A 13,973-nucleotide genomic window follows, 5' to 3' on the forward strand; every position below is an offset into this window, starting at 1 on the left:
AAACATGGCATGAGGATTCATGTTTCCAAAAAAGCGTACACACAAAAGACCATCTTGATAAATACTCTGATACATAAGGATCCTTTTAATTGGCACAAACCAATGTAAACGCACGCATTTCCATCCTGCAGTTGTCTAACTTCCTTGCTCTGGGGTTTTCAGTTGAAATTCAGGGATCTCTCAGCCCCGTAAAGATTTTTCAGAGATAAAAATGTGAAGGATTTTGGTTATGATCATAGATACTTCAGGCCTCTCATGCCTGCCACAGGCTGGTACACGGCAAAGCCATAAAGCTGCTGCAACTTGAAAGCTGTGCTTGAGACACCGGAGCAGCCCAAACTTGAACCAACAGAAAACACGGCTGCTGCAGTTTATGTAATAAAATACGAAAATGTGCCCAACTGGGCTTATGGCAGAAAATCCAGGGTAGCCATCTACCGCTGTAAACAGCCTTCAAGCAACTCAGGTAGACCTTTTGCATCTAAGTATGTCTATACAGGCAGTGGTTAATCATTGATCTTATACCTACCTAAATTGAAAGATTGAATACTTAGGTGCCGATTAAATGGATTCTTTTGAACTTCAGCAACAGCACAGATGGAAAATAAATTACCAAGCCACAAGCTGCCACTAAAATAATTAAAGATACAGCCACAGTACTGCCCAGCAAGATAACTGTAGTCATTTAAAATAAGCTCTATAAATAAATAAATAGATAAATAAATAGAAAAAGCCTTCATGTAAACTCAATAAAATGTCACTTCTCTCCTAATGTCCAAAGAGGGAATGGCGTTACTAAAGAATATAAATCTTCCATACTGTATATATTTCTATATATTATATCTCATATGTTTTGGCATGGCCAGATGGATAGGAAAAGGTAGGATGACTAACTTTATTCAATATTTGCTCTGTTGAAGCCAAGCTCCTGCGTTACTATGTATTGCTAACCGTTCCTACAGCTGTTTGGCCTTTTTACCCATCTTTGATTTTGTGCTCACTTTCCTGGCAGAGCAGACTGGTTCACTTTTCTTTTGTGCTCTCCACATTTCTCTTGAGCAATCAACAGGTTCATAGAAGCATTTCACTGGCTGCAAGCTGGTTTTTTCATCCTTTGTTTTTTTCAACAAGATTCTTCCTTTTTGAAAGGAATGAGGCTTTGCGTCAGGGATGTTATATGAAGCATGTTGACTTCCTCGGCTCCTGAAATTAATAACAGTGATTATTAGCAACTGTTATTCAATCTTGCAAAGTGATAGGTCCTTTCCTACCCTTTTGAGCATCCTCTCTGCTTCATAGGACAAGTCGGGATATTTTTATTCTGGTAACTCCAAATAAAGGCTGTTACTAAATTCTAGTTTTGACATTTTCAAATGAGAAGTGTATCAGTAGTTAAACAGAAACTGCTAAACAACTTTATATATGACTTCGAACTCCTACTATTTGTCAGCAATTAATGGGTTTTACCAAACTGCACTATATTTAGACTAAAGACTTGTTAGTGGAAAGGCTTATCTCTCTGACTCACTGAATTCACTGGTTATATTTTAATTCTATTTTCCTTGATTCCAACCATATTAAATCATTTAGAAGCCTGTAAAGCGTATACACAATCAACTCAAAATCTACTTTAGACAATCAAGTTTTTCCAGAACTTCAAATCAGTAAGGGAAAACATCCAAACTTAAAAAGCAGAAAAAACAAAGCCAAAGCCCCATACTGTTAATTATTAATGCAAACACAGCTTATCAGTAAAACGGTACTTGGCCAGTTGCCTGCTAGGATTAAGATATACAAAAACCATAAACAATCCAAAAAGTAAAAAGGCCTCTGCCTCCAACCCAGTAGGCTATACACTGGTTTAGTTTTTAGTTTATTTTCCAGTCCATCCATCTGTTCATGCATCCCTCAGTCTTCCAGTAATTCTTGAGCCTGTTGGTCAAACACAATCAACTGTGGCAGGGATGCAGAAGTCCCAGGCCTGTGGTGATACAACAAGTTTTATGGCAGTGAGGAAAAAGACCCAAACTTGTGCCCCTAGTGACAAAGGTTGCCCTGAGCAAGGCTGCACTGCCTGACCGTCACTTGGCCAAGCGGCACACGTGATGCTCTGAACTCATGAGTTCGTGGAGTTTGTGACTCCCAGGTCACCAGGACATGGGAAGCCAGCCCAGATTAGTTCTCCTGCTCTCAGGACAGCTGCTTTAGTAACTTGAGATGCTGTTAGTGCCCATGCTTTGTTGGAGCACTTGCTTGCTTACACGTGACTTTTAAGTCGACAGTGATACTGTCAGTTAGGAAATGACAACTGTCTCTCTCCTACCTACAGAATGTTAAAGATATTTTCAGCTGAAACTTGGCCTGTGTTTGCTGAAGAGATTTAACTACTGTAGCTTTGCGATATAAGCATGTCGAGTTAGTGTATTTAAGTAAGAGAAAAATAAAAATATATACATACAGGCATCTGGGTTTCTTATTTAATGAAATGTCTGTAAACTGCAAAGAAAACAGAAACAGGTTATCAATATTACATTATCAAGTAATTAAATTACAAGGCTAAAATATATGCAGGCTTCAAAATCATATTTCCATTCTCACCTACTGTTAAAAGTAGAAGAATATTTGTGAAAGAAACTGAAAAAAACACTTTTACAGATTATTAGTTCTCCAACTTATTACATCCAGTTTTACAATTTGTAGCATGTGAGTGGTTAGTGGTTGGATGTTTTTTCCTCTTATTTTTATTGTAACTATAATCAAAGCAAATTGCTAAAGAAGTGTGGGCCGAACAGAGATCTTCCAAATTAAACAGTATGGATACAATAAGAAGTAATGATTGCGTTCAAGATAATTAATAAGTGCCTGGATAAGCTGTATTAAATTAACTTTCTCCTAGAGCCTTTAATTTTGCAGTGATACATTTCCTGTACACAAGCGGTTAGGAAATCCCAGCTATGAGCCTCTGGCTCTGCCTACAGCAGCACTGAAGGGTGGAGAGTGAGAATGTGTTTCTCTCCCTTCCCCCCCAAATTCTGAGACCAGATAGGGACAGCACAGCCTCAGTGCCAGCACAACTCTGCATGACTTCATTTTTTACAACCATTTGGTTCACAGCGTGGAAACACTTTGTCTAGTCCCTGTTTTAGTGGGGGTTAGGAAAGGAGGTGTTAACGCCAGCTCAGCTTAGACTGGTCTGGATACTAAATCGGTTCTTCGTTCTGATCTCCCATCAGTGCTACTCGACTAAGCCTTTGAATATCATTTATTGAATGATTATTCAATAAATGATTCAGGGACTTACTGAAGTTACTGAGCCAAGCAAGTCAGATCTGGCATCTGAAAATGATTATGTTCTTGTAAATGTTCCCTCTGTCCCTATTGTCCACACTTTGCAGATGGATTTTTGCCCAGCTTAACTCTGCCTGTCATCTGGCTTGGATGGAGTCTGGAGCCATCCCATGGTATGCTTTTCTGTAATTACCTCCTGAAGGTCAGGCTGGTCAATATCTGGATGGATGACCTTAAAGGAATGCTGAAGTCATTCAGAAAGCAGGGCAGCTGCCTCAAAAATTAGTGGCTTCCCCAAGGGACACTGGTGAACCAGGGATCCCAGTAAACACATCAAGAGCAAGAGAGATGATTTAATACTGAGGCCCATCTTTATGGTCCCCCTCAATGTTCTCACAGACATTGTTTGAGATGTCCTGTGCTAGATTTCAGCACATCTACATTTATCCAGGTCTTACCTAAAGCTCTTTGTCTTCCAAGTGGCTGTGGGAAGCTTTGCCTTCCCACCACTGCATAGCTGTTCAGTGCTGTGCATGATCAAATACCTTTCCTCCAGGATAAGCAATTACTTAGCATGGACAGATAAAGTGTTAATTTAAACTGAAATGATCTTTGGAAGTCAAAAAAACAATGTTCAGACAGCTTTGGTTTCTAACCTGTGGGGGACGAGCTTGTGGGCATTCATTCACCATTTCTAAAAGTCCTGTGGTAGAGAACAACAGAAAGCAAGCCAATCTGCCAGCAGGCAGACATGTCCTCTGTAGGGAAACTTTCCCAAAAATCTCTAAAAAACTGCCAAGTCAGTAAGGGACACAAAGGAAAGGTTTTGGTGCAAGGGTAACAGCAGAAATAGGCAAAGCTGGGAAAAAAACCCAACCACTAAATATCTGGCAAGTGCTTCATTATTCTCTGCTCTCCCTTTGCCATCTTTGGCTACCGCTGCTCTTACACTTTCTGATCCTTTCATTCATGTGAAGTGGCAGCTTAAAACATAAATAAAACACGCCTAAAGAATCATTTTATAAATCCAGATATGTCTGCAGTAGCAACTAGCCCGATCCTCTGAGCCCACCCATATTCAAACTCAAGTACTTTCCCTCTGGCGGTGGGTGACAATGAAGGGAAGGACTTTGCTGGCTTACCACGTGCTCGCTGACGTCGGTGTGGTTGCACACCATCTGCCGATTTTGGTAATATTCTAGCTGCCTTTCTGCCAGATCCACACGCTGCAACAGGTTCTCGATGAAGTGCTGGAGCCTGGCTTTTCCCCGCACTTCTTTTTCTGCTGCTTCTTCCAAGAAGTGGTTGAAAGTAACAACTTCTCTGCAAGATGGAAACATTGCAAAGAGTCCATATTTAAATAATGGGAATGGCCCTGGTCTCACCACTGTCAAGGAATTACTGCTGCTTTCCCTGTTTTTCATGGCAATAGCCCATGGTGGCTAATTACTGTCCTTCACCTCTATTAAAAGGTTTTAACCTTTTTGTGGGCACAGTGAAGACCTGGAAACCTGAATGTTGAATTTAAGTTTATGTCCAGTGGGTTTGGGGTTTTTTATCATATCATTAGGTCTCTTGGAAATAGTCCTTAGAGATCCACAGGGTAGAAATGTCACTAAGCATCCCCTCTCAAAGTATCTGGAGATAGCTACAGCCACTTCCTCTCATTTTTTTAAATTTTTTTTTAACTTAAACCATGTGAAGATCAGCCCTGAAATGTGAAAAGAAGTGGATGAACTCCCAAATTCACCTTCCCAGTTCATCATAATCTTATAAAGGTGGTCTAAATGTTGCTACTGGGCTGGTTCCCAACTTACAAGAGCTACTGTGACCATTAAACTTCATTTTGGCTGCTATCCTGCAAGTACATCAAAGTGCCGTGTTATGATCTGGAGTTCGTGGGAGCACGGGAGATTAACAGATAAACTACAAATTATAGACCAAGGAGTATGTGCGTGGGAAGAACAAGTTTTAGGTCGAGAGTTCAGAAATGTTTCAGAAATGTTTCTCGTCTGGTAACACAACTGGAAGAAAAAGATAGCCCCAACGACAGTGAAAGGTGCCAGTTTTGTACTGAGACACAGCTCATCTTGAAGTGCTCTGCATAATCTCAGTTTACTATCAGTAATCATGTCACCATTTAGACTTTGATATCACAGTAGTTTCTGAGTGAGTAAATCTGGTTACAGAGTGAAGCATATATTACGAATAATGGCAAATCTGAGCATGCAAGACTTGGCCAGTTAATAAATGCCTGGATAAACAGTTCTTGCTCTGCCAATGAAACCATATTAATTTTTGCTTTGTACAAAACTGAGGGGGTGGGAGTTGGTGGAACCAACGCCTGTGAAATGAGAAAGGATATGATCGCTTGGTAGAAATACATTGCCTGAGGGAAAAGTGTTTTAAGCAGGAACTAGGGAAGTTTGTAGCAGAAATAACCTTTCAAAGCTTAGCTTGTTTACAATGAATCCAAAGGTTCTCTGCATTTCAGTATAGTTGCAGATAATTGGTTTAGATCAGCACGCTTGTTTCAACAGTGAACCTTTTTGTGCTAAAAGGCATTACGCACAAATGGTCAGCTGAGAAACTCACCATCTACAAGCACTTATTGTTTGAGTGAAGAACATTGATGAATATTAGTTTGTTAACTCACCTACAAAATCTGGCTTAAGAAATAGAGCAGTACCTTGCTTGTTAAGCTCAGCTAATCCATTCCATTTCAAGGCTCTGCACAGTTTCTATGATTATTACACCTTGTCCAGAGCAACCCAGTAATAAAAAGCCACTGAATAACGCTTAGGAAGAAGCCAATCTAAACCTGCTCAGGACAATTTTAGGGCTTTATTCTCCCTGCCCAACTTCTTTGATTTCCTGATGCCACTCCGGTTTTGTGTTAGCATAGGAGCAACGTGAAGCCCTTGGCACCCCATCAGGCTCTTCTTTTGCAGTGGACAAGAAGCTCAAAAAGACAAAAACTCAGCAGGTTGGCCCCAGGTCCCTCACCCTTCGGTTAAGGAAGGAGAACTGTGTGTGGCCCACCAGGCCGCTGGAAGGTTGGGCAGAGCAGGAAGCCACCAGGCTGTGACACCACAAGGGCGTCCCCACCTCCCCACCGGGGCCCTCTGTGTTTCACTGCAGCGGGAGGCCACTAACACTGAGTACCTGACATTTGTTTTTAGAAGGGTGATAGTTCCAAGAATGCTAGCATTTGCAATTGTCTCTCAAAAGTAATTAAAAAGCATTCATTAATTACCTGCTTCATGGCATGAATTGCACCCACAAATCTTCCTGTCCTACAAATATCTCATTAGTGAGCTGTTCCATAAGAGGGACTGGGGGTAGCAGCTGGAAGACTTAGACGACTAACAGGCAGAGAACAGATAGATAATGTCAGCAAATCCTCTAGCATTTCCCTTGTTTTCTAGACTACTCAGTATAACTTGGCATCCTAGATACCATTATTTGTAGGAAATGTTATTAGTAGCAGTAGTAACATTTTGATAATTCTTCTGTTTGTTTAGCTCTCTTCATACAGACTATGAACTTTCCTTTAATAACTTTTATGTAAATTTTCCTTTGGGCCAAAACGGTACTAGGAATTCACTCTGTAAATTCCTTTTAGAAAGACAGGAGCCAGAACATGCCCACCCTGTAGGTCTCAGTCACAAGCCTTGTCCTGATAAACAGCACTTACTGTCAGTTCAGCTACTTAATTCTAATCCTTCAGAAGAACACCAAGACCTGAGGAGTGAGCGCTAAAAGCCTCTCTACCTGCTCCAACATCTCCTCCTCAGGAGCTCACTCAATGCCACAGCTATGCCTTGGTTACCTGAAGGGAGTTCCCAGAAGAATTTTTACCCTCCTCCCACCACGAACAGGGAAATGGTTCAAAGAACTTCCTGCAGTTACTGTTTATCTGCTTAATTGCCTCTCTTGTTACTTGGAATTTCCCCAGACTTTTTCTTAGCCGTACTAATTACCCTCTCCCTTCAATTCTATTTCTAGATATCTGTGATGTTCAGGTGTTTTGCTTACACGTTTTATTTTGCTTTCCATTTACTTCTCCAAGCCTCTGCCAAGTTTTGGGGGATTATGTGATATGATTTCTATCTTTTACTCTGCTCTTATGGAAAGATGGATGTTCACAGAGGTCTGATGCTGTTCCTCGTGAAGTCAGGGGGAAGCCGAGCCCACGAATATTGTCGGGCCCACTTGCTGGAGAGCACTGCAGCACAGGCCTGCTGGGCTTCACAGAGCAGCCTTGTCAGCACTCACCTGAAACACGAACCATTTGTTAAAGCCTGTCTCAGATGTGAAGTGTTGCCCTTTCTCGTGAGAGGTCTTTGCTACCCGGTGATGACTATTCTATATCTGGAGCACTGTGGCTATACTGAGTAAAGTTTATACAGAGTTATGAACTCCCATCGTGAACATCTCTGCTCTGAGCATCTTTGCCTGTCAGCCTGTAGCCCCCAGCCCCTTTTCGTTAAGCGGCACTTGCTGTAAGCTCTAGATCCTGCTGCTGCATTTTCTGAGTGCAGCAGATGATGCTCAGTACAGTTCAGACGTCTGTAAATTTCTGTAATGGATAGCAGAGTGATCTCATCTGTTTGCTCATAGTTTACTAATATTACAGTATGTTGTAGAGCAAACTATTTTGTTAAAGGGCTCTGACTGGGCAGGAGTAATCTCTCGAGGGGTAAGATGAAAGAAAACGGGAAGAGAGAGTGGGACGACCTGAAACTGACAGTGGAAGAACACTGTGTAGTTGTGGTTGCATTGTGCTTAGAGCAAAATCAGAAGGTGAAAAATCAAAAGGGAGAGTTTCTTGCTTTGTCTTGGGTGCTCTTGCCAGACAAAGCCTTTCAGGAGGAGGGATCGGTGCTGCTTCCCAGAGAGCATGCTGAACTGCCAGCACATTGTGGCAGCAGGGTGAGGCAAATGAGAGGGAAAGACAAGAGGGATGGAGCACCCCAGGAGGTGTCCAAGAGGAGCAGGAGGTGCCCGTACTGCCAGACTGCTGGAGAAGGGCTCTTCCCAGAGCCATAGGAGTCTGGGGGGAATTTATTGCAGTGCAGCAGGCAACTCAGAGGTGCTCAGCTCAACAGCTAAGTGCAGAGGGAAGAACTCACCGTAGGTGAGAAAGATCTGCTGCCAAAGCTTTTACTTTAACCTGTCTCTGCCAGGGAGCTAACCTCTTATAGTTAACCAGACTTAGCTAGTTTGGTGCTTTGCATTCCAACTGCAGCCCAGCTGCCCTCACAGAAAAACAGATAGCCTACCTTGAAGCTTATCCTGAAATCTTCTTTATGGAGGTTGTTGTCATGAAACAGCGTGACATGCGGTAAATAAAGTTATAAATCATGGAGTGACTAGGTGACATTTATGCTTCTGCCTTTACCACTAGATTATACAGTGCTCCTTGTGGGACTAGTGAGCTGCAGTTGTTCTTCACCAGAGCAGTTGCTGGCAGGTGGAGCCTGCAGATACCCTTAGTATCTGGGTGGCTTTCAGCAGTTAAGCATGTGATACACAGAGTAGATGCAGAGGTTGGGACAACTCCAGCTCCCTATCAACTGACAAGAAGGGCTAACGATTTCTCGCATCGCCACCAAGCCCTCCTACAGATGCACAGTACTGGTCCCAGGACTATTTAGAGCAACTTTGACACCTGCAACTGCTCTGTAGGTGGAGAAAAGCAAGAGGCACTACACAGATTCTGTATCCAAGTATCAATCCCTTCAGAGAACTGCACCTGGAATAACATACTCGATTTAAGAGGTTCACACCCCCTCCCTGCTTCAGAAAGTTACTGTCCTACCAATTGCACCCATTCAGTAGGTTGTGCTCTAAACATGAGCCTTGAACTTACTGGGATGACACTGTGAAGATTAAAATGCTTTTCTTCACAGAGCTGTTCTCTGGGATAGTCATGCTACACTTGAACCAGTGCACCAGGGAGGGAATAATCTCTTGAGAGGGGAGATGAAAGATAACGGGGAAGAGGGAGTGGGGACCACCTGAAACTGATGGCGGAAGTTGTAGTTGTGTGTAGTTGTGGTTGCATTGCGCTTAGAGCAAAATCAAAACTGTTTCGTTATACAACTGAAATTCATATTTTAAGGAAAGCTGTTGTTTTAAAGCATACATTGCAGTGATCTCTAGAAGCTAACTCTCAATCCCACTGCCGAGATGTTACTTGTACAGGTAATTCCATTAATTGCAAATTTAAGGCGAAGCCACTAGCAAGAATAACTTCTCCCCACCACAGCTTTTCTGAAATAGCCCTTGCATTCCAGGCTATGCCGGAGCAGACAGTCTCAAAAGAAAAGCATTAGACTGATTCAGGAAATTACTGTCAGAGATAGAGCAGAGTACTACATTAATGCTCTTACCCTACTACTGTTAGGAAATTAGCAGAAGTGAAATTAAGTCACCATTGAAGGTAACTTCCAGCTGAGGACCGTAACTTCAACTGCTTACCCTGTTCAGACTTGCTGAAAATCAAACTCCACCAGTTTAATTTTCTTACATAACTTAGAAAAACATGCCTCTCTGTGTCCTCTAGAAGTTACATTCATAGCTGGTTTTAGTTTCAGTACTTTTCTTGGTATCTTATTTAACACAGTCTGATCCCTTTGGGCAGGTTTCTGTCTTATCTTTAAGATCACAATATGTACTCTGAGTTGCATACTCCTTCATCAAACATTTAATTATAAAACGTGTCTTGAAAAGGATTATTCAATTATTCCTTTGCTCTGCTGAAAGCTTGACCCTGTAGCTGTCATTCATCAAAACTGTCCAGGGTCCAGCTGGGGCAGGTTGGTGAACTGCGACCCACGTTTGGTAGCTGTGCCTGCTTCTCTAGAACATCGTTTTCTTCCCTCCCCCCCCAATAATAATAAAAATGGTTTGGCGTTTGGGTTTTCTAAATATGAGAATAAGTAACATGAGTGACTGCTGTAAGACTTTTCGGTGCTCAGAGTAATACTTCAACTCTTTTTTTTTTTCCCCATAGCCAATTTATAGGTCAGGATTGATAGTTAAACCCCCAAATTCATCCTCTTCTGGTTAGTTCTTTCACTCTTGGATGCAAAAGCAGGTCTAGCCTAACAGCCCAGACAGGTTCCTGGCTTATCTGGGCACATTTTACAATGATGAAAATTTGTTCTGTATTATGGAGTAATCATCACTGATAGTGACTGTCAGTATCATAAGATACTATAAATGAACGGGCAGAGTAGGTGGACATAGAGGAATACTCAAATATGGGCCCATGAAAAACATCTCTAACTTCTTTATCAGAACACTGTTATTTTTCAGATTACTTGAAATGATCCCCATAACAGCTTCATCTCTAGAAGAGCAACCAGACAAACAAGTTTTGTGACTTTCTCTAAGATCTGCACTACAATTTTTTTTCCTCTTTTGGATTGTTTGTCAGGTTGGGGTTTTTTTTGTTTCTTTTTCACCCTCAGACTATCTAGAGTAGCCACACCTCAGTCTCTTTTGGTTTAGAAGTGCACATTGATTATAAACCCTTTCTTGCCTTCATATGCACCATACTCCGTGATCTCTGGTAGCAGAGACAACCATTCAGAGACCAAGGGGCAGACAAGTTTTCTTTACTTCCTTACAAATAGGGTAAGAAGATGTTTCAGGGTTGAAGGTGTTCTCTTTTCTACTTCTACAAAGAGGAACAAAGAACAAATTTTCAGCTACAGTGGCTCAATATCAATGCTACTTTGGGTAAAAGTAATCCATATTCACAAGACTGCTTATAAAAAAAATAAAACCAGAGAAACTGATGAAAGCATTTATTTCTGAAGGTCAGCAAGTATCAAAGCAGTCCCCAAGGGCTGCCTTTGACTTTCTACAATCTGCGGTGAGAACTCCTGCTTCTGCAATTTCCATTAAGCAGCCCTGTTTGGCTTTCTAATCATCTGGACTTCTTCCAGAAATCAAAGCCAACATTGAGATCCTCCTTTTTTTGAAGGAGACTTTTCAGCACACCAAATAAGTTTTTGGACACACAAAGGACTGAATATATAGACAGGTCTCAGAATTTACCAGCAGTCCAAGAGAAAGCCAGACAAGTAACACTGTTGTTACCAAAGTCATGAACATCCTTTCCACACAGTGCATTTTTTCTATGGCACTATCCCTTGTCATCCCCCAGGATGAGAAATGCAGGAAACATCTCAACAAGAAAAAAATAACTTACTTTCAGTTTTCCCTAGGTGAACACTACCTATTCTTACACCTTGCCCATCCTCCTAGTCTCCTCGGAATACCTTCACAGTGACTTCCAAAAGGCAATGCTATGGGGCCAGGTACAGTCACATCCACATCCTACGACTCCCCTCTTCCTCTCTCAGTACTCTGGGCTTTCTTCAGCCTATCCACTAGAATGCATTAGGCTCATTTACTTTTAAAAATTAAACACACCACTGTGTAATATCTATTCACTCATTCCTACCGCTGCTTTCGCTTCCAAGTTTTTTATTTTTACTGAAAGCTGGAGCAAACTAGTGGTAATCCCAGAAGAGCAGTACTTTCGGTACTCAGGTGAAGTCTCTCGTGCAGCTGCTTCTTCCAGTTAAGTGTTTTTCACCAGGCAAATAACCTCCAGTCCTTCTTGTATCACCAACTTAGGAGCTACCTCCTCACCTGCTTACGCATTCACCCTTCTCTTTTAGAGACAGAAACTAAAACAGAAATCGTCTGAGCTCCTGCCCCTTTCTCAAGCCTGGCAACATCCCGGTGCGGAGGACAGTGTTTCTCCACTTCTTCTCTCATTCTGTGTTAAGTCTTTTCTGGTCTCAGAGCCACAGTCTGCCACTGTTGCTAGTAAGCAGTCTGCCAAAGGAGCATGCAGCCTCTTCTTACTGCCTTTTCCTAATATAGTTAAAAATTACTCTTCCTTTTCAGACCACCGTCATTTGCCATCCTCTCCCATTTCACAGCCATTCTTTCTACCCAGATGACTCTCTTCTGCCCCTTCCTCTTTTTCCATGAGCTCTTTTCTTCTTCTGCAGCACTGCAGAACACTGTTTTTGCTCCCCTGAACAGTTTCTGCTTTCTCCTGACAGACATATTTTTCCAGTGGATCTCAAGCCCTGAATTTTAAATACACATTCTGCATTTAGTCTGGGGTAAGAAGCATATCACTTAAACTTTAGATACCTGAAGTTCAGCATCTAGCCTAAGATGGCTGCTTACCTGAAGTCCCCCTCTAGCCTGCAGAGGGAAGAAGGACCTCCACAGAACATGCCCTCCCCCTCCAAGATACTTTTTAGAACAAGTGGAATGAATCACACTGTGAAAGAGCCTGGAAGGGGAGCCTGGCTAGATGGGAATACCAAAACAGCTTCAATCTGCAAGTTATCTTCATGGGTGCCTTCCAGCATACTTTCAAATCTGTCCCAGTTCCACTATTATCTTTAGTTGCATCTTGAGTCCTTCAATCTTCTGTGAGGATCACCTGATATTTCAAAAATCAGAGGGTCTGTTGACTATCCCTTCAAGGAAGATACACACCCCAGAAGTTAAATCTCACCACCTTTGCTGTTCCCTCTTCTGAGGTAGCACTGTCTTAAGTTAGATGACTCCTACTGATAAAAGAGCCATCATCACTTTTTCTTTCTAGTCCTTAGACTACAGGAAGGAACGATGAAAGCCCTCCAAACTTCCTACACAGAACTCCTACACCACCCTCCTTATTTCTTCTAAGATCAGCGTCATGGCAACTAGCACATCTCATCTTCCCGTTATAAGCTGATGCATTGGTTTAGAGGCACTCCATTACCAAGGCTCTTGATTTGCATTCCTCTAAAATAAGTTGTGTTGCTCCGAAAAGCCTGAAAGGCTTCAGCAAGTGCTGAATAAACTAAGTAGTTCATGTATAAATAATATATCAGCTATCACTACATTTTTAATGGATGCATCACAAACATATTTTTAGATGGTCTAGGTTAGTCAGAACGACTCTGGCATCTGCTTCCCATTCCCATATACACAATCCCATTTTCACAGCCCTGGGTCCCTCTAAAACACCTACTTGGACGTGGCATTTCAGCACTGTCTCCATTACAGCTTTGCTGCTGCATGGAAGACCATCCCACTGCACAGGCAGCCTGCTGTCCATGGTAGGAAGACTTCAGGAAAAAAATGCTATCCGGCATTTTTACATGCTTCTTCAGCAGTTATCCACCCATCTCTTCTTAAAAAGATTAGGATTAAGCATGTCAGTGTAAATCAAATTACATGCTGATGACAGCTTCTACTTGTCCCTGCCCCCGTGAAACCAGGGACAGACACCGGCGTTAGACTAAAAGTTAGTCACGAGGGAGTCAGGCTGTGCCCTGCCTTGCAGGGGACATGGTCACATGGGCTACAACGACAGAAAGTCAGTGATGAGAAACTGGTGAGCACCAGGCCCCTTCATCACCGGCAAGCAACCGAACCATCCCTTCTCTTCTCCCCAGGAGGCTTTCCCTCCCTTCCCTTCTGCCCCAGAGGCTTTCCCGCGCACAGGTGCCGGCCAGCCTGTGCAAGGCCCTCAGCTCTCGCCTCCCCACTCACTCCTCTTTGCGGTGAAGCTCCTCCTCGGACTCGGAGAGGCGCTGCTTCAAGGCTGCGATCATTTCCACCGCCACGTCCACCTGCCTGCTCAGGGCCCG

At 42.6% G+C, this 13,973-nt stretch overlaps 1 protein-coding gene across 1 annotated transcript; it reads right to left on the minus strand.

Moving 5' to 3' along the window:
• Positions 1–956: 956 nt before the first annotated feature.
• On the minus strand, positions 957–13,970 carry ZNF365 (zinc finger protein 365; the record flags this gene model as incomplete). Its single annotated transcript, XM_009878547.1, has 4 exons — positions 957–1,203; positions 2,459–2,496; positions 4,431–4,611; positions 13,876–13,970. Coding segments are annotated over 4 exons (561 nt in total), but the record flags the coding sequence as incomplete, so codon positions are not given.
• Positions 13,971–13,973: the final 3 nt, after the last annotated feature.

This window comes from Apaloderma vittatum, unplaced genomic scaffold (assembly GCF_000703405.1).
Source record: "Apaloderma vittatum isolate BGI_N311 unplaced genomic scaffold, ASM70340v1 scaffold16151, whole genome shotgun sequence".
NCBI classification, from domain to species: domain Eukaryota; kingdom Metazoa; phylum Chordata; class Aves; order Trogoniformes; family Trogonidae; genus Apaloderma; species Apaloderma vittatum.